Below are 23,962 nucleotides of genomic sequence, written 5' to 3' on the forward strand. Positions count from 1 at the left end.
AAGTTCGCCGTCGCTTGAGAATTACAAAATGATAAGGGTTTAAATAGCATCCTGGGCAGGGAGTTGATCGTGCTCGCTTCGGCAGCACATATACTAAAATTGGAACGATACAGAGAAGATTAGCATGGCCCCTGCGCAAGGATGACACGCAAATTCGTGAAGCGTTCCATATTTTTTTTTCCTCTTCCCGCACACCGACGCCCGCCGGTGCCGCTGCGGACCCTTTTTCCCGCACCCCCCAGCCCCCCCCGCCCCGCTCTGCCACAGCCACGAAGCGCAGCGCTCCGCCCGCGGCACTGCAGCGCTTTATTATTTCATTCGCTATGTGACAGCAGCGCAGCGCAGCGCACGGCTCCGGGCGCAGCCCCGCCGCGGGGAGCGGGCCAGCCTCCCCCTGCGGCTCCAACCCGGGGGTTCGTCACCCCAGACCAGCGGGAGCGGGGCAGCCGGGCTCCAGGGCAGCGCCCGCGGCCGAGGGGGCAGCAGCAGAACGGGATCGATGGTTGTGCCACAGCCTGGGAGCAGGGCTGGGCGGGGTGGGGGGCCAGGGACCCTGCAGCCCGGCTCAGACCATGCTCTCCCGGTAGCTGTCGTCCTCCAGGAACGGCGCCGGCCTCCTCCGGGGCACTGGGGCCATATTGTGCCCTGCGGTTGCATCCTGCCCTGATCCCACGTCCTGGCCCAGGTCGCCGTCGCTCTGCTCCCTGGCAAAGTGCACGAAGACCTGCAGGGATGGGGGGGGTGAGTGGCAGCACCAGCAGGAAGGACCCCGTCCCCGTGCCCCCCGCTGCCGTCACCTGGTCAAGGGTGGTCTGGGACACAGAGTAGTCCTGGATGGGGCCGTGCCCGCAATGTGCTGCCAGCACGCGGAAGACGTGTGCCAGGGAGCAGGCGCGGGAGGGCAGGCGGTACTGCAGCGTGCTGCCATGCTGCTCCTGCAGCACGATGCTGGGGAAGCTGCACTGCATCAGGTGCTGCACGGTGCCCAGCGCGGGGCCGGGCCCCACCGCCCGCACCACCACTGTGTACCCATCCCCAAACCTGCACCAAGGAGGGGAAGGCAATGCAGAGAGCGCCCGTTCCCAGCGCTGCCCCCCGGCAGTGGGGCCATCCCCACCCGTTACCGGTTCTTGAGGTGCTGGACACTGCCCAGGCAGCGGAAGCGGCCGTTGACCATGATGGCCATCCTGGTGCACAGCGCCTCGCACTCCTCCATGCTGCCGGGGGGGGAGGTGTGAGGCACACAGCGGGGACCTGTGTCCCCCAGGACCCCTGTGGTGCCCCTGTGCTGGGGACCCACCTGTGGGACGTGAGCAGCACGGAGCGGCCCTCCCTGACCAGGCTGAGGATGCAGTCCCATAGGAAGCGTCGGGCGCCTGGGTCCATCCCCGTCGTGGGCTCATCCTGCAGCCGCAGTGTCAGCTCCCCATCGGGTCCTGCCCCCCAGCTGCCAGCCCCCCCCAGCCCCACTGACCAGGAAGATGATGGGGGGGCTGCCGAGCAGGGCGATGGCTGTGGACAGCTTGCGCTTGTTGCCCCCACTATACGTGCCCGCCAGGCGGTCCGCGTGTGGTCCCAAGCCCAGCTTGGCAATGCCCCATTGAGCCACCTGCGAGAGTGTGTGAGGGGGTGAGGATGGAGCTGGAGGGGCTGGGGGGGAGGCTGGGGCGTGGGCTGTACCCTGGGGGTCTCCTCCTCTGGCACCCCGCGCAGACGGCTGTAGAACTGCAGGTGCTCCCGCCCCGTCAGCAGCTCCGTGATGGCATCAAACTGAGGGCAGTACCCCATGTTCTGGTGGACAGCCTGCAGGTCGGTGAGCACACTGCGGGACGGGACATGGTGAGTACTCTGCGGGACGAGGGACAAGCTGCAGGAACCAGGGACAAGCTGCAGGGACAAGGGTGAGGCTGAGCATGCAGCAGCATTAGGAACGAGCAAACTGCAGGAGGAGGATGAGAACGAGGATGAAGAAGCCAGCACGCAGGCTGTAGGGATGAAGGTAAGTGTGAGCACACGGTGAGGAGGGATGATGGTGTGCATGATCTCACCTGTGTCCCTTCAGCCAGGCCTCTCCCAACGTCACTTCCGTGTCCCCCGTCAGCATCTTGAAGGTGGATGTCTTTCCAGCGCCGTTCACCCCCAGGAGCCCGAAGCACTGGGGAGCAAGTGGGTTCAGCAGCAGCCCTGGCCTCGCTGCAGCGCGTGGCTCCTGGCACTCACCTCACCAGGTGGGACAGCCAGGCACAGCCGGTCCACTGCCGGAGCGCGCCGGTACCGGTACACCTGCAGGGAGCGGGATCACCGTGAGGCACAGCACCTCCTGCCTGGGGGACACAGCACCCAGCAGTGGGATGGGGGACATGGGACGGGGCACGGTGCAGCCACGCACCTTGGTCAGGTCCTTCAGCAGCAGGACGGCACTGCGCTGTGCGGTGCTGCCCACCCGCGCCCGCTCCCGGGCCACGTCCTCGTCCTCATCCCCCAGTGAGGGCAGCTGCAGAGCACGTGGCCTGGGGGAACAGCAATGGGGCACCTCCAGGATCCCCCATAGTCCCCATTGGCCCCGTCACCCCCATCACCCCTGGCCAGCGCTCACCGGAGCCGCAGGAAGAAGCGGTACTGCAGCAGTAAGGTGAAGAGGAAGAAGATGACGCCCTCGACAGCCATGGCAAACATGTTCTTCCCTGCTAAGTCCCAGGACAGCGGGGACACAAAGCGCTTGTCTCCTGCACAAGGAGGGGAATGGAGCTGTAGGATGGGGGGCACTGGGGGGAGGGGGAGGGGGTTGGGAAGGGGGAGCAGCCCTGCACCTCTGCACTCACCGAACCTCTCGAAGGCATCGGCCATCGCCTGGTTCTTCACCATGTCGATGAGGCCCCGGCCCAGGCAGAAGTGGGGGAAGATGAGGAAGACTTTCTTCAGGATGCGGTTGATGTTGTTGAGCTTCTACGGGGCAGTGAGGGAAGGATGGGACAGCCAGCTGAGCCACCTGGCCCCGGGGGGGGATGGGTCCTGGGGCTCACCTGGTCCACAAAGAGCTCCAGCACGAAGGTGGCAACGCTGCCATTGATGCCGATGAAGAGGTTGACACACGTCAGGGCCACGTAGGCGGTGCTGGGGATGCTGAAGAGAAAGGAGGCTGGGTACATCAAGGGGGTGATGGACCACCTGGAGGGCAGAGGAAGGGGCTGAGGATGGTGCACCTGGGCACACCCAGCCCCATCCCATCCCGGGCTCCACCGGCCCTTCACCCGTAGAGCAGCAGCAGCAGCACCAGGGCGGGCAGGTTGGCCGAGGACACATAGGACTTCTGCTGGAAGCAGAGGAAGATGAGGACGACCAGCAGTGCGGGGACCAGGTAGTTGCACTATGGATGTGAGAAGCCAGGCAGGAGGTGACAAAGAAGTCCTGGCCCTCAGGAACTGCAGACGTGCCCCATCCTGTCCCTGTCCCCATCCCTCACCATGTCCCAAGCGAAGTTGCCCAGCCAGTAGGTGACGGGCTTCATCCCGCTGATGAACTGCAGGTGCTTGGCCTTGCTGACCCGCTCCTCAATGAGGAAGAGCACGAAGCTGGCCGGGACGAAGGACATGGCGAAGATCACGCAGATGGAGACCAGCACGTCCACCGATGTGGCCATCCTGCAGCAGAGGGGGAGTCAGCGGGCAATGGGGCACCCACGGGAGCCCAAACCCAGCACTCACAGCGCAGCCTCCGAGAGCTGCTCCTTGGTGAGGTTCAGGGGGTGGTTGGTGGCCGTGATGCCATAGAGCGCGGGGTCGGCGCCTGCAGGCAGCTGTGCCCTCAGCAGCCCGTTGCTGGCCACGTTGAGGAAGGCGACCATGGCATGCCAGCCCTTGTTGTTGAACCACACCTGCAGCCCGAGGGTCCCACTTCAATCTGCCAGCCCGTGGCACCGCTCCCAGTGCTCCCAGACACAGCCAGTGCCACGTGTTCCCATGCCTCCAGCTCTGGGCTCACCTTGATGTTCCTGCGTGCATCCAAGCCCTCGAAGAAGCGGCTCAGATTGCCCAGGAGCCGGTCCATGGGGCTGCCCTGGAGCAGGACAGGGGGTGAGGTGCAGCTTGTGCCGCAGCCCTCCCCGTGCCCACTCAGGTGGGCACAAACCCCAGCCGCACCTGGGTGACGTTGAAGAGCTCTCTCAGCTCCTGCACTGTGCTGCCCACCTCCTCTGCTGATGGCAGGAACTGCGAGCCACCAGCACCCAGGGAGAAGCCACCATACCTGGGCACGCAGGAGAACTGAGTGCTTCCAACCCTCCCACGGCACTGCATGGCCACCCTGCCCGAGCCAACCCACCACCCCACACCATACCCCGCACCCACCTCTGCTCGTTCACCCACTTCTTGGTTTTGAGCCTGGAAGAAACAGGGCAGGGGGGGAAACAGCAATCAGGAAGCATCCGTGCCGTGCATGACAGCTTGGCCGTGAGCTGAATTGCGTTCTGCCCTGTCCTGTTTTCCCCACCGCCCTCCCTGTGGTCTCCCCACAGTGTCCCCATGGTGTCCCTGTGCACAGGACAGGCGCTGGGAGCACTCACCCCTGGCGAATAAGCTGGGGGTAGGTTTTCACCAGGTAGTCAGAGATGTTCCTGCCCGTCAGGTTCAGCAGGACGTCCCCTGTGCCCCTTTGCACCTGGTAGAGACAGACAGATGGACGCACAGCCCCGCTACCTGCCTGGACCCCAGCGGCAGCCGCGGGTACCTGGGGAGGTGGGAGCCCTCCGGCGGCCGTGGGGCACTCGGGCAGCATCCTGCGCGCCCCCGGCCCGCTGCACTGGCAGGAGGGGGACGGCTCAGCTCGCGTCCAGTTCCCACGCCGCAGCGCTTCCAGCAGGGCCGGGGGGGGCGGGGGCTGCCTGAAGCCGTCGGGGTGCGACGCAGGTGGGCACGGCCCCGTCCTGCTCAGCGGGCACCGAGGGAAGGAAGATCCCCGTCAGAACGCGGCACCGAAGCAGAGCGGAGCCCCCCCAGCTCCACACTCACGCTTCCGCCGCGTCCTTCATGCACGCGGTGCCGAAGCCCGGCTCGGCCAGGAGCGCGGCCAGCAGCCGGGACGTGTCCGCGTCCCCCGGAGCGTCATTGCTGCAACGGGGCAGAGGCGTGGGACGGCGGCTTTTGGGGGGAGTGGGGGGAGGGAGGCAGGGTACCCGGGGACAGGGAGCGCACCTGAAGAAGGTGAACTGGTGCCCGTACATGCCGGGCTCCAGGCGCAGCGCGGGGTACCTCCCGACGGGCGGCACGATGAGGCTGAAGAGCAGCGCAACGCAGACGAAGACAGCGGGCAGGACGATCTGCGGGACGGGGGTCAGCGCTCGCCCCGCACCCTCTGCCCCATCCCGGGGTCCTCCCCCACCCACCCACCCACGGCCGTACCTGTGCGAAGAAGCCCCTCGTGCTGCGCCGGGCGTGGAGCAGCCGCTTGGTGAAGAGAGCGCGGAGCTGCTGCCGGGTGAGCGCCCAGCCCCGCAGGCACCGGCTGCCCTCGGCCGCTGCACGCAGCAGGTCCGTCTCCCGCGGCTCCTCCGCTGCGAAGCACAGACGGGTCCTGAGCCGGCCCCCAGCAGCGAGGAGCAGGGGTTCGGCCCCAGCTCGGGGCCGCGGTTTGCTACAGGGACGGCCCCGTGCCTCGGTGCTGCATGCGGGGACACGAGGGACCCCCCCCAGCCTCTAGTTCCTACCTCTGCGGGCTCCTTGGGCTCAGTGTAAGGAGAGAGGAGAGCAGGGTTATAGCCACGGTGGCTATCGCAGCCCCCCCCCCTCCCCATCCCTGCAGCTGCTCTCATGCCCGATCTCTCTGACCCCAGCAGAAGGGGCCTGGACGCATCCCCAGGGCGTTCACATCCCCGATCCCGCTCCCACCGCAGTTTCCCACCCTTCCCAACGCCCGGAGGAGACATCACGAGGCCGAACGGGCACGATGCTGCACAGCATCCCTCCACCCAGCCCCGCCTGCACGGACGGACGCGTACCGATCTCCTCGCCCAGCCCTGGGGGGGGGGCGGCACCGCCCCCACGGCCCCAGCTCCCCCCTTTACCCGGCTCCTCGGCGGCTGCTCCCGTGTCCTCCTCCTTGCTGGGGGCTGCTGCTCCCCCCAGCGGGGATGTTCCGCTGCGGCCTGATAAAACGGGATGGGAGTGGGGCCACAGCCCCCAGCACCTCCCCACCCCGCACCTCGGGGTCCCGAATCTCCATTCCAGCCGGGACCAACCTGTCCTGCCACCATCCACCCCGGAGTCCTCGGCCACTTTCAGAAAGATCTGAGAGGGGAAGGAGCTGCCATCACCCACAGCGCAGGCGCCCGCTGCCCCAGCGTTCCGACCCTCTCCGGACACATCTCCAGGCACCCCGGCTCCGCGGGTACCTCCTCCAGCGTAGTGTCCGAGATGCCGTAACCGGAGATGCCCAGCTCTCCCAGGCGCTCATCCAGCTCCCGGAAGAGTTCCCCGAACGCGCCGTCCCTGGCCCCGCTGTAGGGCAGCACGAAGAGCACCTCGCGCCCGATGTCCTCCACCAGCCGGGAGCCGGGGACGTGCTGCTGCAGCAGCGCAGCCAGCTGCGGCACATCTGGGGACGGGGAGGGCTGTGCTCAGGGTGTGCGGGGCCGGGGCGCGGTGCGGGGCTGTGCGGGGACGCTACCCGCGGCGCTGCCCTCGCTGTCCCGCTCGCTGCCCAGCCCCGTGTCGCTGCCGCTCTCGGAGGTGCCGCCGTCCTGCGGGAAAGGGCAGCAAAGGGTGGGTGGGCGCTGCAGCGGGATCCAACCGGGGGCTCTGGGCACCGAGAGCCGGGGGGGGTGGAACCAGAGGGAGGCACCTTTTTGGTGGGGCCGTGGCCGCCGGCGCCCAGCTCAGTGCGTTCCTGCTTGACCAGGGTGAGGTAGTAGCCCGTGCCCAGCCTGGCCTTGAGGAAGAGCGGGGACCCGCAGCAGCGGAGCCGGCCCTGCGAGATGATGGCGATGCGGTCCCCCAGCAGCTCCGCCTCGTCCATGTAGTGCGTGGAGAGGATGATGGTGCGCCCTGGGGGCACAGAGCCACTGTCCCGCTCCGGACCTCCCCTCTCTGGATCCCATCTCACCCCACAGTGCTCCCCCGCTCCGTGCCCTGCTTCTGTAGGGCTGGGGGCTCGCAGCAGGCAGGGGGGTCGGGGTCCCCCTCCCCAGCCCTCACCCTTGCGGTATTTGAGCAGCAGCTCCCAGATGCTGCGGCGCGAGTAGGGGTCAACGCCGGCTGTGGGCTCGTCCAGGACCACCACCTTGGAGCCGCCCACGAAGGCGATGGCCACAGAGAGCTTCCGCTGCATGCCTCCTGCGGGGGAGCGGGCGTTGGGAATGGCATTGGGATGGCAACTGAGATGGCAGTGGGGACAGCAATGGGGATGACGAGGAGTACGGCAATAGGGATGGCACTGGGGTCCCAGCCCCAGCCCACAGACCTGACAGGTTCCTGGTCTGCTCCTGGCGTTTGTGGGGCAGCCCCGTGTCCTGGAGCAGCTGCTCCATCTCTGCTTGCACCTGCTCCTCTGCCAGCCCCTTCAGCTTCCCGTAGAACCAGATGTGCTCCTCCACCGTCAGACTGTGGGGTAGAGATCAGCGGGGCCCTGCCTGCTGCTCCCCCCCAGCCCTGCCCTGCCTACATGTCAAAGAGCACGTTGTGCTGCGGGCACATCCCCATGGACTTTCGGATGCTGTCGATATCGGAGCGGATATCCCAGCCCAGGATGTAGGCAGTGCCAGAGGTGGGGGGCAGCAGCCCAGTCAGGATGGACCTGGGGAGGAGGGTGGGCAAAGTGGAGGTGGCAGAGTGCACGGGGGGCTCTGAGCCCACCCTCAGGGGGAGCCGGGTGGGGATGGGGCAGTGCCAGTGCTGGGGCTCAGCTCCCACCCCCAGCCTCCAGCTCACATGGTGGTGGTCTTGCCAGCCCCGTTGTGGCCGAGGAAGGAGGTGATCTGCCCCTCGTAGAAGTCCAGGCTCAGCCCGTCGATGGCCACGTGGCTGCTGCTGCGGTAAACCTTCACCAGGTTGCGGATGGAGACTCCGGGCTGCAGCTGGGCAGGCGGCTCCTCCACCAGCACTGGGAGCCATCAGTGGGTCACAGCCAGGCAGGACCTTCGCAATGGGGCAGGACCCACCCCGTGGCCCTCCCACCGCCATGGGCAGGGGCTCACCTTGGGGTCCAGCGAGAGGTCCGCTGGGGTACGGGGGGTGCCCGGCTGAGGGTGGCTCTCCAAACCAGTAGCTCTTCAGGAAGGGGAAATTCCAGGGCTTAGGGACCCCATACTGACCTGTGTGCAGGGACACGGGGGCTGAGCGGGGATGAATGGGGCCAGCACTGGGCTGCGAGGGGCAGAGGCTCCACACTCACCTGGGAAGACGCCCTCGATGTACCAGGTTGCCAGCCCGTAGAGGACAGCATCCAGCAGCAGCAGCCCCATGGCCATGGCGAAGCTGTAGGGGTCTCCTGGCACGGGGCTGGTGCCCAGGTTGTGCCACTGCATGCCCACCCCCTGCTCCTCGTACAGTGAGAAGTACTCGCAGCCAAAGCCGAAGGCCACTGGGGACAGCAGGCTCTGCGGCACCAAGAACAGCGTGCAGGTGGAGAACACGACCATGGGGCTGCAGGGATCCTGAGCACCCAGACCTCGCACCCAGCACATCCAAGGGACATCGGGGCGCAGGGGACGAGCTGCTGCTCACCACGAGGACGCGGAGCGGGAAGGTGACGTGGTCACGCCATGCCACGCACAGCACGTAGGGCAGGTAGAGCGAGAAGTAGAGGATGCCGCCGCACGCCGAGGCCAGGTTGGCACGGGGGAAGAAGGTGCTGATGAGGAAGCACTGGCAGATGGTGGCCACCGAGAAGGTGCCAAGGAAGAGGAAGATGACGGCCGGGTCGCTGTAGGGCAGGATGTCTCCCAGCTGCAAAGCGAGGCAGGTTGGAGCTGCAGAACCCCCCCCAGCACGCCGGCTGCCACCCCCCAACCTGCCTTGAGGATGAGGATGAGGAGGGCGGAGCTGAGGAGGAAGGGGATGAAGCTGCTGAGGAACCAGCTGAGCCAGAGCATCCCGCTGCTCAGCCCCATGCTCCGCATGGTCTCCTTGAGACGCGCTTCCTTCTCATGCACCACCCCCTTGATGATCATGGCCACCGAGTAGATCCACGCCAGCGTCATGAAGAGCGGCAGCGAGCGGTTCAGCACCCGCAGGAACCTGCAGGGGGGGAGGGACAAATCAGTCTCCCTCCACCCCGCAATGTGCCACCACCAACAGGGACACGGCCTGGGCCACCTCCCTGCGGCAGCACTCGGCCCCTGCCCCAGGGCAGTGGGTCGCTGGGGGTCCCGCAGCGCTCACACGTCGTCCACGTAGCAGGGGTACGGCATCTGCTGCAGGTAGAGCCCCACCCGTGGGGCAGTCCCCGTCTGCACCCGCACCACCGCCTGCTCCACCAGGTCCTGCACGTAGACAAAGCCGCCCCACACGTAGCGCAGGTCGCTGAATGGGTCGGCGGCAGGGCCTGGGTCCCAAAACCTGGGGTAGAGCAGCGTGCTGGTGGGGGGGGGGGACACACACACAACAACACCTCACCCCAGGCTGGGGGTGTGCGGAGGGGCTGCATCCCCCAACCTGTCCTTGATCTTGTTGGTCCTCGTGACGTCGTCGATGTCCATGCGGATCTTGTAGCGCACGTGGGGGGGCAGCGCCGTGGCCGTGGTGTTCAGGGGGGGCTGGAAGACCACGGCAGCCCAGAACTGCCGCTCCTCCAGCAGCTCCATGGCACGGGCCACCAGCCGCTCCTCGCTGCCCACCGCCTCGATCTTGTCCAGGCGGACGCAACCCAGGAGCTGCGACAGCGCGGCCAGTGCCCGCTCCGCTTCATCCAGAGCCTGCTGCCAGCTGAGCCCCGCCGGCCCGGCCAGCAACCGCCCCAGCACCGACTGGGAGGTGCCATTGAGGAGCCCGTCCAGGAGCGGGGCCGTGCCCGGTGCCAGCAGCAGCTCCTGCCAAGCATCATTGCAGTACAACCACTCAGCCCTGGAGACGGCCCCATGCAGCCCCCTCCAGTCCCATGCAGCCCCCCCAGTCCCATGCAGCCCCTGCTCTGGGCACGCACCCGTAGTGCCCTCAGCTCCTGGCTGCCGTTGAAGACAGCGCGGACGTGGGCTCCCAGCTCCAGTGCAGCACTGGCCGTGTCCCGCAGCGCTGCCAGCTCCTGGAAGGTGCGGTTCACCTGCACGGGGCAGGGATCAGGGGGGGAAGCGGGGTGCAGCCCCCCAGCACTCTGCACACTCACCTCGGCCATGACGCGGTCGGTGGCGGGACTGGGCGGTGTGTACAGGATCTTGCCCACAAAGAGGGGCTTGATGCCGCGCCAGAAGAGCTGCGAGAGCGGGGCAGCCTCCAGACTGCGGAGCAGCTCCTGGCAGAAGGGGCCTGTGGGGGGGGAAAGCCAAGGCCTCGCACTGCCCCCACACCCAGAGGGGCACCTGAGGGTCCCTGACCCCCCCATCCCCACTCACTGGTGTCGTTGTCAGGGGTCCCCGCGTTGCTTCTGGAGCCGTTGCGGTGCAGGAAGGCACCGACGTCGCTGTCCTCGTACCAGTTGAGGGAGGGCACCTGCAGCCCCCCACCCTCGGGGTGCCCACAGGCGATGCGCGATACGGCCTCGAAGGCGCCCGCAGCGGAGGCACCGGGGGCCGTCAGCACCGCAACCTCACGCTGCAGCTCAGCCACAGTGCCCATGGAGGAGAGCTGGGGAGAGAGGGGCTGCGGGGAGTGCCCAGGCATGGGCAGGGACGTGGGGATGATGTGGGGATGCAGTACCTCCTGCACCAGAGACTCAGCACTCTGCAGGAAGGGACCCAGGGCTGCCACGGCATCGTCCATCTCTGAGCTCATCCACTCCTGTGGGAGTCACGGAGAGGGCTCACCACCATCCCAAGTGCCCCCAACAGCCCCAGCTGGGGGGGTCCAGCTGTGGCAGGAGGGTGGCTGCCCTGTCCCTGCGGCCCGAGCACCGTGGGCACTCACATCACGCGGGCCGAGCCCCTCCAGCAGCGCCTGGTGCAGTGTGGGCAGCAGCGAGGAGTTGGCGCGGAGGAGCCGTGCGAAGGTGTCGTTCCGCAGGACGCCCTGCAGCAGCCGGGATGAGATGGGCACGGTGCTGCCCCGCAGCGCAGGCAGGAGCTGGGCGAGGCGGTGCAGGAGCTGCCGTCCACCAGCACGGTGCAGGGCCCGGCGGGCATCGGCCAGCAGGCGGAACAGGCTGCGGGCATGGGGGGGGGGATGTGAGGGGAGCAGAGGCCGGCCCAGCCCTCCCATCACCCGCCCTGCTCACATGGAGCCGCCGAAGTTGCCCACCGTGCCGGGGGTCTCCCCGGGGGTGGGCTGCTGGAAGCAGGGGTTGTGCACGTTGCAGAGGATGCCCTGCAGCCAGGGCAGCGTCCCAGCTGATGGCAATGCCTTGTTGGGGAAATGGCCTGGAGGGGGAGAGGGGGGAGAGAAACAGGTCTGGGGGCTGCACCAGTCCCACGGAGAGCCCCTGGCCCCCCACCCTGCACAACGCCAGGAGCGGGGCGCGGCGGCACTCACACTGGTGCTGCTGGAAGGGTGGGTGGGAACGCCGCACTGCCACCAGCACGAGGAAGAGGAAGAGCGGCCACAGCAGCTCGATGGCCAACTGCACCTGGGGGACACCGCGGCTGGAGGGGGCCATCGGCACCGCGGGCCCAGCGCAGGGACCCCCTCCCCGAGCTGCAGACGCTGCTCACCCGCTGCCGCCGGCGATAGGTGAGGTTCTTCCAGAGCAGCAGCTGCAGCTGCGTCCCCACAGCCATGGCTGCGCCGCGTGTTGCGCCGACGTCGTGCGCTGCGTGGCTCCGGCTGCGGGGTGAGAACCCATCCCATAACCCTGAGTCACTGCCTCCATCCCCCTGCCAAGCTGCCCGCGGCTCAGCAGAGCTGGGCTGGGCACGGCCCCACGGTGCCGGGAGGAGTTGGCTCCGGAACTCCGCCAGCAAAGCGCCTTTCCCAGCCCGAGCCTCCAAATCCCATTCATTTCGCAAAGCAAAAGCAGCAAAACAGGCACGAGCTCCGAGGAGCCCCTTGGGATCCAGGAGATGGGTTCACCCGGTGAAGCCACCCGCACGGGGCTGCAGGTGCCCGGGGGGGGGTGGGATGGGCCCGTGCCTCAGTTTCCCCGGTGCAGGTGCTCAGCTCCCGGCCCGTGTGCGGGGCACCAGGATGAAGCGGGTGCCCACACCCCGCTCCCTGCCCGGCTCCTGGCCGTGCCTGGGGGCGGAGGGACCCCCCCGGTTCCGTCTCTGTTACCTCCAGTGCCAGCCCCGCCCGGAGCGGGGAAGAGTCTGGATGCAGCCGGAGCGGAGCAGGGGAGGGAGTTGGAGCCGCCGCAGCCGGGGCCGCCCGCCCGGTGCCCGGAGCCACGCACTCACCGGTCCGCCCGGTCCCGCGGAACACAGGGAGAGGCGGGCGGCACCGGACGGGATTATGGGATCTCGGGCGGCAAATCCCGCTCTGATCTCCGCGGGGGGGGGGCGGGGAGGGCTTCGCCCCGCGCTGCTGCAGGGAAGGGGGAGCGGCGGGGGGGTGTGCACCGGGGCGGGACCCTGCGGCCTGGGGGAAATTGAGGCACGGAGCGCGGGGGGGCACCGGGGAGCGGCACGGGACAGCGCACGGCCCCAGCTCCCGCTGGAGCGTCTCCAGCCGGCACCGGGGGGTGGGGAGGGAGCAGGGGGGGGAGGAAGAGGTAACCGTGGAGGGGGAGGATGCGCGTACCGGGGGGGAGATGCAAGCACGGGAGATGATGAGGAGGGCACCAGTGGGGAGATGCGGAAGCGGAGCCCCCACCGAAGCACGTTACCGATGCCGGTCCCCACGTCACGTTATCTCCTCGGGCCCCGCCCCGCCCATCTTCGCTGCGTCATGGATCAGGGGTCTTAAAGGGGCCCCGCCGCCTCCCGGGTGTCCCGAGACCGCCCCCTCCCCGCAGAGCACCGGCTGCTGGTGTGGGTACCGCTCCGGCCGCTGAGTAATGCGGGGGTGAGGGGGGGGGTGAATGCGGGCAGGGATGGGGCCGAGCTGCTGCTCTCCGTGTGCAGTGCTTCACACCAGAGCATCCCTCCCTGGTCCAGGGGACCATGCGGGGCTCGGGTCCCAGGGCCCCCTCCAGCCCCACGGCCCCGCGCCTGTGGGCCGCCCCCAGGAGAGCGCAGCAGCGAGCGTTTCCTGTTCAAGTTAAAAAAAAAAAGTCGATTCTGTTTGTTTCTTTTCTTTTTTTCCTTTTTTTTTAAAAAAAAAAAAAAAAAAAAAGCTTTCAATATAAGAGCATCTGTATTAAAAACCCCACGCGGTTGGAAGAAGCCCCCCGCCCAGCCCGAGGCCGCCCCCACCTCACGCAGCATCACCCCCCCGGGTTGAGATGGAATCTGAAACTTTGGTCCCAAGAGTTCTCCAAAAAAACACCGCTTCCAGCTTTGCTTTCACGGCATCAAAGCGGAGCATGGGATGCTCACAGCCCCGGCCTCACCGGGCACTTCTGGCACGGGATGGGGTGGGGGGGGGGGGGGGGGCAAAGCCCCAGGGCTGCAGTGTGGCCGTCCCTTCCCAGAAAAAAATAGATTCCTTTCACAATTGTTTTTTTAAAAAAAAAAGGTTTAAGAAGAGGGAATGATGAATTGAAGCCGGAATGTGGCTGCGGGGGGGGGGCTGCACGCGGGACAGCCCCGCTCAGCAGCTCTCCTCCTGGTGGTAGTAGTGGTACCCGGGGGGGTCAGTGCCCGGCTCGGCGGCGGCGTTGGCCGCGTCCCCAGGGGTGCCCTGCGGGCAGTACTTGGGGTCGTAGATCTGGCGGCCCAGGCCGAAGACCTGCCCGCTCTGGTTGGCGCCCTGGTTGGAGCCCATCTGCAGCGACATGGAGGAGTTGTCGCACTTCTCCAACCCCATCTTGGCGTCGTAGATGTGCCGCCGGGTGCCGGGCGCCGTCATCCCCACCTGGAAGGAAGGGAGGGAGCAAGTGGGGCTCAGCGCGGTGCTTCCCAGTGCCGACCCCCAGCCATGCACCCCCCCCCCCACCCTCACCCCCAACCCGGCTCACCTGGCTGGCACACTTATTGGTGCCCATCTGCAGGCTGATGGTGGAGTGGTCCATGGGAGGCAGGATCTGGTTCTTGGGGTCGTACAGGTGCCGCCTGGTGCCGTAGGCCGTCATGCCGGACTGGCTGGCGCACTTGTTGGTGCCCATCTGGGCAACGGAGAGCGGTGAGAAGCGAGAATTGTCCCCTCCCCGCTCTCCATCCTCCTACAGGGGATGGCAGAGGAACCCCCCAGCCGTGGTGTGGGGCACCGGGGGTCAGCAGCAGCTCACCTGCAGCCCGATGACGCACTGCCCAGCCTTCATCTTGGCCTCATCGAAGTTCCGTTGCTGCCGCTCCGAGTACTTCACGCCGATGTCCACGCCGCTCTGCAGCCCCTTGGTCTTGGCCTGAGGAAAGGTGAGGATCGAGGGGGGGCCCAGATTTTTGGAGCTGCTGGGCACGGATCGGTGCCCCCCCATCCCACGGAGTTGCCCCCATCCCACCCCGTGCTCTCACCATGCCCGCCAGCGCCAGCAGTGACACCTGCACCTGCGTCAGGTTCCCGCTCTCAAAGAGATCGTTGGCTTCAAAGAGGTCCACGGGGTTCATGCCGTAGCTGGCCATGGCCTTGATGAAGTTGGAGAGGTTCTCGAGCTGAGGGGAGGCACAGAGTTGTCAGGCCGTGGAGGGGGGGCACAGGGCAGTCAGGTCACAGTGGGGGGATGGGGGCTTGGGGGCCGCTCGCACCCACCTGGTGCCAGTTCAGCGCCGAGCGGTTGATCTTCCTCACCGAGTTGGGCTGCAGCTTGTTCATCAGCCTGGGGGGAGGTGGCAGTGAGATGGGGGGGGATTGAGGTCCCCCTTCCCCAGGGGGATGCTGATATCACCTGGGGGTGTTTAGGCCTGCTCCTCCCGCCTGGGAATGACGCACCCCCACAACACCACAACACAACACCCAGATCCGCCTTCCCACTGCTGCCCCGAGGGCTCCCCATAGCCGGGTCTCCCAAACCACGCAGTGCCCAGGGGCTGTGCCGGCACCTCCCATGGGTGCCGTGGGACTCACTCGCAGAGGATGACCCCATCCTTCAGCCCCTTCTGGAAGTCGGCCCCGATCTGCCGCCCGGTGACGCTTTCGATCCACGTCCGCAGCTCTGCCTCCTTCTGTGGGTCATACTTCTGGGCGAGCTGGGGGGGGACATGGGGAGGTCAGACACGGCCCCGTGTGCATCCCAAACCCCGTGGGGATCAGTCCCCAGCGTGAGGCCGGTCCCATCGCACAGCGCAGCGCGAGGCGGGGTTTGGACAGCCCCGGGGATATGCGATCAGTTGCAATTTCCTGGTGCACAGGAAACCCAGATTCAGCGGCGCAGAGACCGCCGAGGGGAGGAAGGAGAGCAAGAGCTGCAGCAGGAGCCTGTGGGGTGGGCACGGTGTGACCGAGGATGGAGGGAGATGGTGGAGAACAAAGCCACCGAGCATCTCCTGCACCGCCAGCTGAGGCTCTGTGCACAGGAGCTGTCCCCAGCCTGCATGGCTCGGTGCTGTCATCCTGCACAGCCCACAGTCTCGCACGCGGTGACCCTGAGGCTCTGCAACTGTCAAAGAGGAAGAGGACGAGCTGCTGGCACGGCTGCGTGGAGCATCGCAGCGCGGCCCCTCTTCTCACCTCCGCCCACGGGACCCAGCACCGACCCCGCCGCGCTCATCCCTCCCGCCGGGCCCTTCGCGCCGCTGCGGATTCCTCGGCCACCGCCGCTATGCCAGGAATGCGGCCGCCTCCTCCCAGATGCAGAGCAGCTGCCCGGGCACAGCATCGCCTCGGACTGACCGCAGGGAGAGCAGAGCTCACCCTGGGTTGGGGCAGGGAAAGGGAGAACAGGAGGAGGCCGAGAGCCCCGAGAGCCGTCGCTGCCACCATGGACACAGCGCAGCCCACCCTGTGCTGAGAGCCAAGGGACTCCATGGGGCTCAGCTGTCCCCTGTGCAGGCCAGGCAGTGGGAGGGGTGCTCAGCATCGCGCCTGCTCCCCCCCTGTGCTGTGCTGCAGGGTCACCAAGCTGGTCCCTAGGTTCCATTGGACACCTCCATGGAACCACGCGCAGACAGAACCGAGGGGGAGAGCAGTGCTCTGCAGTCTTCCCTCATAGTAGCCCTGGTGATGCGCTTCCTTGCACAGAAAACAGCTGGGGGGGGATGCTCACCCCCCAGAACCTCAGAGGGCACAGGAATGCCCAGGGATGGATGCAGGGCTGCCCCGTGGGAGATACTGGCTGTTTCCAAGGGCAGTGGCCCCACAGTCCGGTCCAAAGAGGAAGCTGGACCCGACCAGGACGCAAGGACAGAGCAGCCACCACGGTCACACTCGTGCCATCACGCGGGTGCTGTCGGGATCCCCCTCCCACCCAGCTGACCTCCAGCACAGCACTGATTCCTCTTTCCCCCCCGTGTGCAGGGCTCGGAGGAGGCAGGAGAGGAGCAGAGGGGCCGTCTTGCAGCAGGAGCAGCCCGCGAGCAGACCCCACCACGGCCCAGGACAGTGCTGCAGGTCCGACGGGTTCCCAGCAGTGATGTCAGCCCGCAGCCTGCACAGCGGGGCCGTCAGACTGGCTCAGCTCTTGCTGAACCAAGCTAAAGCACCCGGGAGCAGGCAGCGGCGAGGCCCCGGCACATGTCCACCCACTTGGGTGCAAGCAGAGGCCCGTCCTCGCGCGGTGACGAAACCCAAATCCTGCGAGGCTGGGAGGGAGAGCCCGGCCCAAGCTGTGTGCGCATCCCGCATCCTGCCTGTATCCAGGGTCAGTCATCCAACTGCTGAGCCCAGCCCCATGCTGCACGGGGAGCAGTGGTGTGCGGGGATGGGGAGGGGGCTGCTGCACCCCCCATGGCTGGACCCCATGCCCAGAGCAGGGATGGGGCAAACCCCGGGCTGTGGACCCAGCCAGGGGCACCCAGCCCCACTCTGAAGCAGGAGCGGCAGCCCCCCCAGCAGCACCCTGCATCCTCCTGGAGTGCAAACAGCCCCAGTGGAGGCATCAGGTTCCCCCTTCCCCTTCCAGACCCACAGCAGGGCCCAGTCCGAGCCCTGGGGTCCACCCAGAGGGACGTGGGTGGGTCGGGGCCGGCCCCCGAGGGACGCAGAGCGATGGGAAAGCAGAGAGCAGGGAAACCTAGGGAGCGGAGCTGCACGGGGCCGGGGCCATCACGCCATTCACCCCGCAGGGAACGGGCATAGGGCGAGAATGAGGGCGGCCGGTGCCCGGGACCCCTCCCAGACCTCCCGGGGCCCCGCGGGCAGAGTCAGAGCGCACCACGACCGGAGAGCGGCCCCGGCACCTCCCGCACCCCGGGACCCGGCTCCGCATCCTCCCGACGGCACCGGGACTCTCGGAACACCCCCGGGACTTCTCTGCTCGCCACACCCCGCAGACCCCCGCCCAGCCCCCCCCCTCGCTCCCGGCGCGACTCACCCGGTTCTTGACCTCCGCAGAGAGGCCGTAAGAGGGGCCCTTGTTGAACTGGGAGCTGCTCATGGCGCGGCGGCGGCGGAGCGGCGGAGCAGGGATCGGCGGCGGGACCGGGCGGGACCCGGCGGGGCGGGGGGGTAGGGCCCGGCCCCCCCGCCCTGATTGGACGCGGCCAAAATGCCAAATAAGGCAGGAGCGGCCGGACTCGCGCACCCCACACCGGCACCCGAGGGGTTCCAGGAGCCCGCGGGGCGGGGGTTGGGGCCGGAGCCGCCCCGGACACGGATGGGCACGGCCCGGCACCGGGACACTCCCACGGGCAGCGCGCGGCACTACGGACACGTACACGCGTGTGCACCCCCGTACACGTGCGCGCAGCGATGCGCACAGCCGGGACACGCACCCCGCGCGCACACCCACCCGCACGTCCCCGCCCCGCCCCCGCCGCCCGACCTCCGATCACCGCCCGGTCCCGTCCCCGATCCGTCCGGGTCCCCGCATCCCCTTCCCGCATCCCCCTGCCCCGCACCGACCCCTCTGTTCGCTCCGCGGAAGGTGACCGAGGGCTGCGCGGCGGAGTTGCGCCGTGGGTGGGGGCGTCGCGGGTGGGGTCCCGGGGGGTGCACAGGTGTGGGCGGGGACCTGGGGCGGGGACCCCGGGTGCGACCGGAGCCGGGCTGGGCTGAGCCGAGGGCTGGAGCCTCGCAACCCCGCGCTGCGCATCCATCAGTTAACAGCGGGACCTGACGGCCCCAAGGCTCTGACCCCCGCGGGGCGCCCCTCAGCCCCGCTCCCTGGGACTCCGTCCTCCTTGGGCCGCAAAACTCCACGGGGTGGGCCCGGCACCCACACGCTGAGCCCCACGCGGCACCGGGGGGGGCGGCCGCGGACCCCTTCCTCCCGGCCTCGTGCCCTCGCTGCGCATTTGGCTTTTCCTGTTTCAGCTTTGCCTGCGAACCCAATGAGGAAATAAGGCGGTGTCACATGCGCTGTGCTGACAGTTGGCCCCAGCGAATGCTGCCGGAGGGGTAGCGGAGCGGTGCTGGCAGCGCGGGGCCCCCCCAGGGCAGCCCTATAGCCATGTTCTCCCGGAAGAAGCGTGAGCTGATGAAGACCCCCTCCATCTCCAAGAAGAGCCGCGCAGGGAGCCCCATCCCGCAGACCTTGCCGGTAAGTGCCTCGGGGGCGGGAGGGATGGGATGGCGGGAGGGATGCGAGGAGGAAGGAAATGAGGAGGGACTCTGCTCACGGGGCCGGGGGGGACTTTGCCCGAGGTGAAGGGGATGCAGCAACAGCCGAAGGGCCCGGCTGGGAGGAGAGCGGGCAGCGCTGGGGCCGCAGCAGAACGTGGGGAGCGTGGTGAGGGGCCGAGAGACCCCAGCTGCTGAGGGGCAGGAGGAGAGGAAGCGAGCCTTGGCCAGCCCCACACCAGGGCTCTGCCGTGGGTTTATTTACTCATCGGTGACCCGGCGGCGCTGGGAGTGCAAGAGGAAGCGCCTCTCCTTTGCGGGGCAGACAGCGGACGGGGTTCCTCGGCCCGCCCCGCGCCTGCGCTGCGCCCCAACCCGTGGGACGGGGCCACCGGCCTCAGCCCACCCGCAGCTCCTCGCGGGGTCACCGCTCCCCGTCCCCATCCCCATCCCCATCCCCATGGCGCTCCCTGGCTGAGGGGTCTATGGGTGGGCGCAGCCTGCGGGCGCTGGGGCTGGCGGGATGCTGGGCCGGGCGGCGGGGAGGAACAGCTACAGCCCCTACGCGGCCGGGCGCCGCAGGACGGGGAAGGCCAGCTCACCCAAGCGCTCCCTGGACTCGCTGCCCCGCTCGCCCTCCGTGCGGCTGACGGTACGGGGATGCTACGGGGATGGCGGGAGGGAGCAGCCCGCGGGGTCTGCAGTGCCCACGTCAGCTCTGCTCCGGGTGCTGCCATCTGCGTGGCCTCGTGCTCCGGAACGGGATTTCAGGAAGGTGCCGAAGCGTCTGCCCCGTTGGTGCCAAATCTGCTTCTGGCCCCAACACGCTCCTGTCACAGCCGAGGCTGTGTGGGGCTGGAAGGACTCGTCCCCATCGGTGATGGCCCTGGGGCATGGGGGTCCCGGGAGGTGCTGGTACCAGCCTATCCTTTAAGGCAATTTTACCCCCAAAAATCAGGCCCTGTGTGTCTGTAACAATTCTGCAGTGTCTGCAATTGGTGGCCCATGAGGTGTCCCCATGCCCGTCCCCGCAGTGCTAAGGACGCGCTGGGCTTGGGGACAGGACAAGCAGAAAAAGAGGAAGGGATGTGCGGGGCCGGATCCTGCTGTCGATGGAGCCCACCATCCCCAGGCAATACCATCCCTAGGGCGGTGCTCACACCGTGCCACGTTCCCACAGGACCTGTCCCGCAAGGACTGCCTGGAAGCACCCAGCCCTGGGGAGCTGCCCCCCCCCAGCGCCAAGCTCAGCAGCAGTCCCAGCGCCGTGGGCACCCTGAAGCGTCCCACCAGCCTCAGCCGCCATGCCAGCGCCGCCGGCTTCCCTCTCACCTCTGCCGCCCCCCGGGCCGTCCCCAAGGGCCACAAGACCCCCACGTCCTACAGCCCCATGGAGGGCGGGGAGGGCCCCTTCATCGACGTGGAGGACATCTCCCAGCTGCTGGCCGACGTGGCGCGGTTCGCGGATGCCCTGGAGAACCTGCGGGACGTGGTGCTGCGCGATGGTGAGCGCCGGGGGCGTGCCCCCCCGGGTGACCTGGGTGGGGGAGTGGGATTGGGGACCACAGAACCCCCATAGCATTGCCTGCTGCTCTCAGGCACCCACGGCGCAGGGCTGTGGGGCTCCAGGGACAAAGGCTCCAGCAGGTGTAGAAGAACCCCATGCCCTGCCCCGTGGGAGGGGGTCCCTGCCCTGGGGGCCGTGCTGAGCTGGGGGCCCAGGGGCAGAGGGCGGTGGGTGGCTGCCTGGAGCTCGGAGCCAGGATAACTCTGCTTCCTGCCCGCGAGCTATTTTCATCTGCCTGCTTTCCTGTTTACAGCGTAGCAGTGCCAGCTGCCTGGCAGCAGCCCTGGACCCCATGGGGCACCAGCACAGCCCCAGCCCCTGTCCCCTGGTCCTCGCTCCGGGATGGGGACGATGCCCATAGTGGGAGCAGGGCTGTGGGGCTGCGGGGCTGTGGGGCCAGGGGGCTGCAGGGCTGTGGGGCTGTGGCCCCCGGGGGTGCAGGAAGCAGCCACTCTCGGTGTTCCCCGCGGTGAGGTGGGGCTGCTGGGATCACATGGTGCCCTGTTTTCGGCAAACATGTTGACGCATCCTCACTCACCGTGGAAAACAGCCGTGCCCAGCCACGGGGAACAACCACGTGTGGGAATACCGTGGGATGTGGCCATGATTTTGGGGATTCACTCTGTTCCACAGCCCCCACCCCTTTTGGCCATTGCCTCCAGCTCTGCTCCCAGCCCCTCTGCTCTCCCCACATCCCACTCCAGAAGGGGAAATGAGAGAGGGAGCAGAGGAAACCCCTTCCCCACCTGGAGCTGGGGGCCAGGCTGCCGTCCTCAATGCATCCCTATGAGATGCTCAGCACTGCCCGAAGGGGCCGTCTGCACCCTGCCCCGAGCCCACACGCTGCTTCCCCTGGCCCTGGGCACTGGCTGGAGGGTGTGACATGGTGCCAGACCCCACGGGACACAGCCAAGCCATCAGATGGGGCACTGCTGCCGGGAGCGCGTGGCCGGCGGGGAGGAGGGGAGGAAATGGGGAGGAAATTCCCAAACCTCTTTCAAAGGAAAAAATGCCTGCAAGGTGTGCCTGCACCATGGCAGGGGTGGGCGTTGTGCCAGGGATGGGGTGCACACAGGGCAGCGCTTCACCCCCCCCCACCCCCCCCATCTCCCGCAGACCCCAAGGAGTCCCAGCGGCCACAGGCCCACGAGTGTCTGGGTGAAACGCTGCGGGTGCTGCGCCAGGTGATCAACAAGTACCCGCTGCTCAACACGCTGGAGACGCTGACGGCGGCGGGGACCCTCATCTCCAAAGTGAAGGGTGAGCCCAGGGAGGGGAGCTCCATCCCACTCCCACCCCGTACTGGGCTGTGCAAGGCCCGGGGAGCCCGTTTTGGGGCCGGCTGCCCGCAGATGGGGCGCAGAATGAAGGCACTGACAGCCAAGCCCCAGCCCTATGCCACCCCCTGGCTCCAGTCCCACACCCCCGTGTTTGTGAGTGGGGTCTGGGGGCCCCGGTCTCACCCGGGGCAGAGCAGTTACAGCCGCAGTGGGGAGGGTGGAGGGGGGGGCTGTGCTAACCGCAGGCACAGCACAACACTGCGTCACCGCTTCCTGGACACCGAGCGGTAACCACGCGGGGACAGGAAGCCTCAGGGCTGGCAGTGCTCTGCCATGGGGCCAGCCCCACGCGGGGCCCTGGGATGGAGGCAGCTGAGTACTGATGGCTGCAGGGCCGGGACCCGGCTCCTCACCCAGCAGCGGTGCCAGCACGGCAGAACCGTGTTCCTCTGCTGTCCTGGTGAAGGGAACCCCTCGTGCCAACAACCCCGTGGGCAGGAGGTGCCCGGGATGTGCGTGAGCGCAGCCGTGCTGTGGGGCAGAGGGTCTGCAGTGGTGATGGGGCTGCTGCTTCTCCCCCACCTGCAGGCTTCCATTACGAATCCAACAATGAGACGGACAAGCGGGAGTTCGAGAAGGCGGTGGAGACCATCGCGGTGTCCTTCAGCAGCACGTAAGGGCTTTGCATGGCTGTCCCACAGCCCTTGCCCATCCCTGGATGCAGATGGGGTGCTGGGAGGTGGCTGACTGCCGTGTCCCTCTGGTCACAGTGTCTCTGAGTTCCTCATGGGGGAGGTGGACAGCAGCACCATCCTCTCCATCCCACCCAGCGACCAGAACCAGGTGTGCGCCGCCCGCTGGGGGTGTGCTGGGATGTCAGCCCCGACCCCAAGCACAGGGGTCCCCTCCGACCACTCCCTTTTGTCTGACACATTCCTTCTTTACCCAATTTCCCAAAGTATATGGAGAGCCTCTACGGGGGGATCCCTGGGCCTGGAGGGGACGGCATGCCCTCGGGCATGGAGAGCTACAACACAGGTGAGCGAGCAGCCATCGGAGCAGGACTTGGGGTGACAGGACAACGGGAATGGACTCTGCCATCACCACCGCAGTCCTCAGCCGTGCACAGCTCCTGGGTTGAGCTGCCCCTGGGGGCACAGCTGAGAGATGGCAGAGCTGCTGCTGCGGGCACCGGGATCCTCCCGGTTGCTCTGGGGGTCCTGGGGTTGACCTGACCAGCCACAGCAGCACGGGTTGGGATCGCTCCCTTTCCCCTCTGTCCCCACGTCATAGTCCGCCCGACGGCTGAGGAGGTGGACGTGATGCTGCAGCGCTGCGAGGGAGGTGTGGACGCTGCCCTGCAGTACGCCAAGAACATCTCCAAGTACATGAAGGACCTCATCGGGTACCTGGAGAAAAGGACCGCACTGGGTGAGACATGGAGGGGGAGGGGTCCCGTGTACTGCAGGGAGAGCAGCTTGGGGCGGCCCTGGGAAGAGGGAATGGTCCCCAAGAGCACTGCATGGGGCTGAGGGAGTCAGAGCTGTTGGATCTGGAAGTGGGGGGTTCCTGAAGTTCTGGGCTGATGTTTAAGAAGGAACCCAACAAGCACAGAAACCCTTCTGTTCCGCCTCTCTTCACTTCCAACCTTTCTTTTCCAGAAATGGAGTTTGCCAAAGGGCTCCAGAAGATGGCAAACAGCTGCAAGCAAACCATCACACAGGAGGTACGGCCATGCCAGAGCTCCCCAGCTCCAAGCTGTCCAGGAGCAGGCAGCATCAGCCTTGTGATGCTCTTTTGCTAGCATGGCAGTGCTGAGGCTCAGAGCAGTGCTTTTCTTGTTCCGCAGACCAGCATGCCCTTCCTGTCCATCTACCTGCTGGCACTGGAGCAGGACATGGAGTATGGCACGTCGGTCCTGCAGACTGTCACCACGCTGCAGCACCAGACCTTCCTGCAGGTGAGCGGGTGCAGCGTGGTGCAGCTCCTGCCAGGACTCTGTGCGGGGCTGAGCTCTTCCAGCCACGCTGTTTGCTCCTGCAGCCGCTGACCGTGAGGCGCCTGGAGCACGAGAAGAGGAGGAAGGAGATCAAGGAGCAGTGGCACCGCGCACAGCGGAAGCTGGTGAGGCATGAAGGCATCCACCCATCCATCCATCCGCCCATCCATCCGCCCATCCATCCGCCCATCCATCCATCTGTCCACCCACCCATCCACCCATCCATCCGTCCATCTATCCATCTGTCCACCCACCCATCCGTCCATCCACCCATCCACCCATCCATCCATCCATCCACCCATCCATCCACCCGTCCATCCATCCGCCCATCCATCCGTCCATCCACCCA

At 67.2% G+C, this 23,962-nt stretch overlaps 4 protein-coding genes across 7 annotated transcripts in view; 2 read left to right on the top strand and 2 right to left on the bottom strand.

The window, feature by feature from the left end:
* ABCA7 (ATP binding cassette subfamily A member 7) lies at nucleotides 288-13,252 on the bottom strand. 4 transcript variants are annotated; one of them, XM_021378440.1, is made up of 47 exons: nucleotides 12,898-13,251; nucleotides 11,789-11,900; nucleotides 11,610-11,703; nucleotides 11,356-11,497; nucleotides 11,049-11,283; nucleotides 10,842-10,922; nucleotides 10,538-10,769; nucleotides 10,312-10,451; nucleotides 10,132-10,248; nucleotides 9,645-10,018; nucleotides 9,372-9,548; nucleotides 9,005-9,227; nucleotides 8,715-8,936; nucleotides 8,383-8,587; nucleotides 8,186-8,302; nucleotides 7,920-8,091; nucleotides 7,654-7,785; nucleotides 7,453-7,592; nucleotides 7,188-7,325; nucleotides 6,835-7,037; nucleotides 6,661-6,733; nucleotides 6,386-6,588; nucleotides 6,233-6,281; nucleotides 6,059-6,139; nucleotides 5,397-5,548; nucleotides 5,190-5,314; nucleotides 5,007-5,105; nucleotides 4,726-4,921; nucleotides 4,562-4,656; nucleotides 4,347-4,379; nucleotides 4,140-4,245; nucleotides 3,982-4,056; nucleotides 3,705-3,874; nucleotides 3,464-3,641; nucleotides 3,252-3,367; nucleotides 3,024-3,168; nucleotides 2,823-2,946; nucleotides 2,597-2,726; nucleotides 2,390-2,510; nucleotides 2,221-2,283; nucleotides 2,049-2,155; nucleotides 1,681-1,822; nucleotides 1,475-1,609; nucleotides 1,301-1,404; nucleotides 1,125-1,217; nucleotides 798-1,041; nucleotides 288-724 (listed from the first exon to the last, which is right to left on the bottom strand). In XM_021378440.1, exons 2-47 carry the CDS (start codon nucleotides 11,852-11,854, stop codon nucleotides 566-568), a joined length of 6,528 nt encoding a protein of 2,175 aa, XP_021234115.1. In that variant the 5' UTR covers nucleotides 11,855-11,900; nucleotides 12,898-13,251; the 3' UTR covers nucleotides 288-565. The 4 variants fall into 4 exon arrangements, 2 of the variants coding, with proteins under 2 accessions (XP_021234115.1, XP_021234114.1); XM_021378439.1 differs by having other exon boundaries at nucleotides 12,813-13,251; XR_002432990.1 differs by lacking the exons at nucleotides 288-724; nucleotides 798-1,041; nucleotides 1,125-1,217; nucleotides 1,301-1,404 and having other exon boundaries at nucleotides 1,681-1,848; nucleotides 12,813-13,252.
* Nucleotides 13,337-17,780, bottom strand: CNN2 (calponin 2). Its single transcript, XM_021378492.1, has 7 exons — nucleotides 17,581-17,780; nucleotides 15,177-15,298; nucleotides 14,862-14,928; nucleotides 14,627-14,764; nucleotides 14,401-14,517; nucleotides 14,131-14,277; nucleotides 13,337-14,027 (listed from the first exon to the last, which is right to left on the bottom strand). Exons 1-7 carry the CDS (start codon nucleotides 17,641-17,643, stop codon nucleotides 13,764-13,766), a joined length of 918 nt encoding a protein of 305 aa, XP_021234167.1. The 5' UTR covers nucleotides 17,644-17,780; the 3' UTR covers nucleotides 13,337-13,763.
* On the top strand, nucleotides 17,721-18,614 carry LOC110388826 (basic proline-rich protein-like). The gene is made up of 2 exons (XM_021378494.1): nucleotides 17,721-18,167; nucleotides 18,522-18,614. The coding sequence occupies exons 1-2, from the start codon at nucleotides 17,755-17,757 to the stop codon at nucleotides 18,607-18,609; spliced, it is 501 nt and encodes a 166-aa protein (XP_021234169.1). The 5' UTR covers nucleotides 17,721-17,754; the 3' UTR covers nucleotides 18,610-18,614.
* The window catches only part of ARHGAP45 (Rho GTPase activating protein 45), a 13,284-nt gene continuing 8,133 nt past the window's right edge, over nucleotides 18,812-23,962 (top strand). The window contains exons 1-10 of the mRNA XM_021379015.1: nucleotides 18,812-19,419; nucleotides 19,948-20,272; nucleotides 21,451-21,594; nucleotides 22,203-22,287; nucleotides 22,385-22,457; nucleotides 22,574-22,652; nucleotides 22,908-23,045; nucleotides 23,276-23,340; nucleotides 23,464-23,574; nucleotides 23,658-23,822. Coding sequence (XP_021234690.1) covers nucleotides 19,291-19,419; nucleotides 19,948-20,272; nucleotides 21,451-21,594; nucleotides 22,203-22,287; nucleotides 22,385-22,457; nucleotides 22,574-22,652; nucleotides 22,908-23,045; nucleotides 23,276-23,340; nucleotides 23,464-23,574; nucleotides 23,658-23,822 — 1,314 coding nt within the window. The 5' untranslated portion in view covers nucleotides 18,812-19,290. The remainder of the gene's footprint in view (nucleotides 19,420-19,947; nucleotides 20,273-21,450; nucleotides 21,595-22,202; nucleotides 22,288-22,384; nucleotides 22,458-22,573; nucleotides 22,653-22,907; nucleotides 23,046-23,275; nucleotides 23,341-23,463; nucleotides 23,575-23,657; nucleotides 23,823-23,962) is intronic.

This window comes from Numida meleagris, chromosome 27, assembly GCF_002078875.1.
Source record: "Numida meleagris isolate 19003 breed g44 Domestic line chromosome 27, NumMel1.0, whole genome shotgun sequence".
In the NCBI taxonomy this organism is placed as follows: domain Eukaryota; kingdom Metazoa; phylum Chordata; class Aves; order Galliformes; family Numididae; genus Numida; species Numida meleagris.

What these genes read in the sequence shown, in the direction of transcription:
- LOC110388826 (XM_021378494.1), top strand. Translation starts at nt 17,755, where the DNA reads ATGCCAAATAAGGCAGGAGCGGCCGGACTCGCGCACCCCACACCGGCA. An exon ending in GCGGCGGAGTTGCGCCGTGG is followed by an intron (nt 18,168 to 18,521) that starts GTGGGGGCGTCG and finishes TTCCTGTTTCAG; the next exon opens with CTTTGCCTGCGAACCCAATG.
- CNN2 (XM_021378492.1), bottom strand. Translation starts at nt 17,643, where the DNA reads ATGAGCAGCTCCCAGTTCAACAAGGGCCCCTCTTACGGCCTCTCTGCG. An exon ending in CGGCGCTGAACTGGCACCAG is followed by an intron (nt 14,765 to 14,861) that starts GTGGGTGCGAGC and finishes GCCTCCCCTCAG; the next exon opens with CTCGAGAACCTCTCCAACTT. An exon ending in CCAATAAGTGTGCCAGCCAG is followed by an intron (nt 14,028 to 14,130) that starts GTGAGCCGGGTT and finishes CCTTCCTTCCAG; the next exon opens with GTGGGGATGACGGCGCCCGG.
- ABCA7 (XM_021378440.1), bottom strand. Translation starts at nt 11,854, where the DNA reads ATGGCTGTGGGGACGCAGCTGCAGCTGCTGCTCTGGAAGAACCTCACC. An exon ending in GACCCCTGACAACGACACCA is followed by an intron (nt 10,452 to 10,537) that starts GTGAGTGGGGAT and finishes CCCCCCCCACAG; the next exon opens with GCCCCTTCTGCCAGGAGCTG. An exon ending in ACCTCTCGCTGGACCCCAAG is followed by an intron (nt 8,092 to 8,185) that starts GTGAGCCCCTGC and finishes GATGGCTCCCAG; the next exon opens with TGCTGGTGGAGGAGCCGCCT.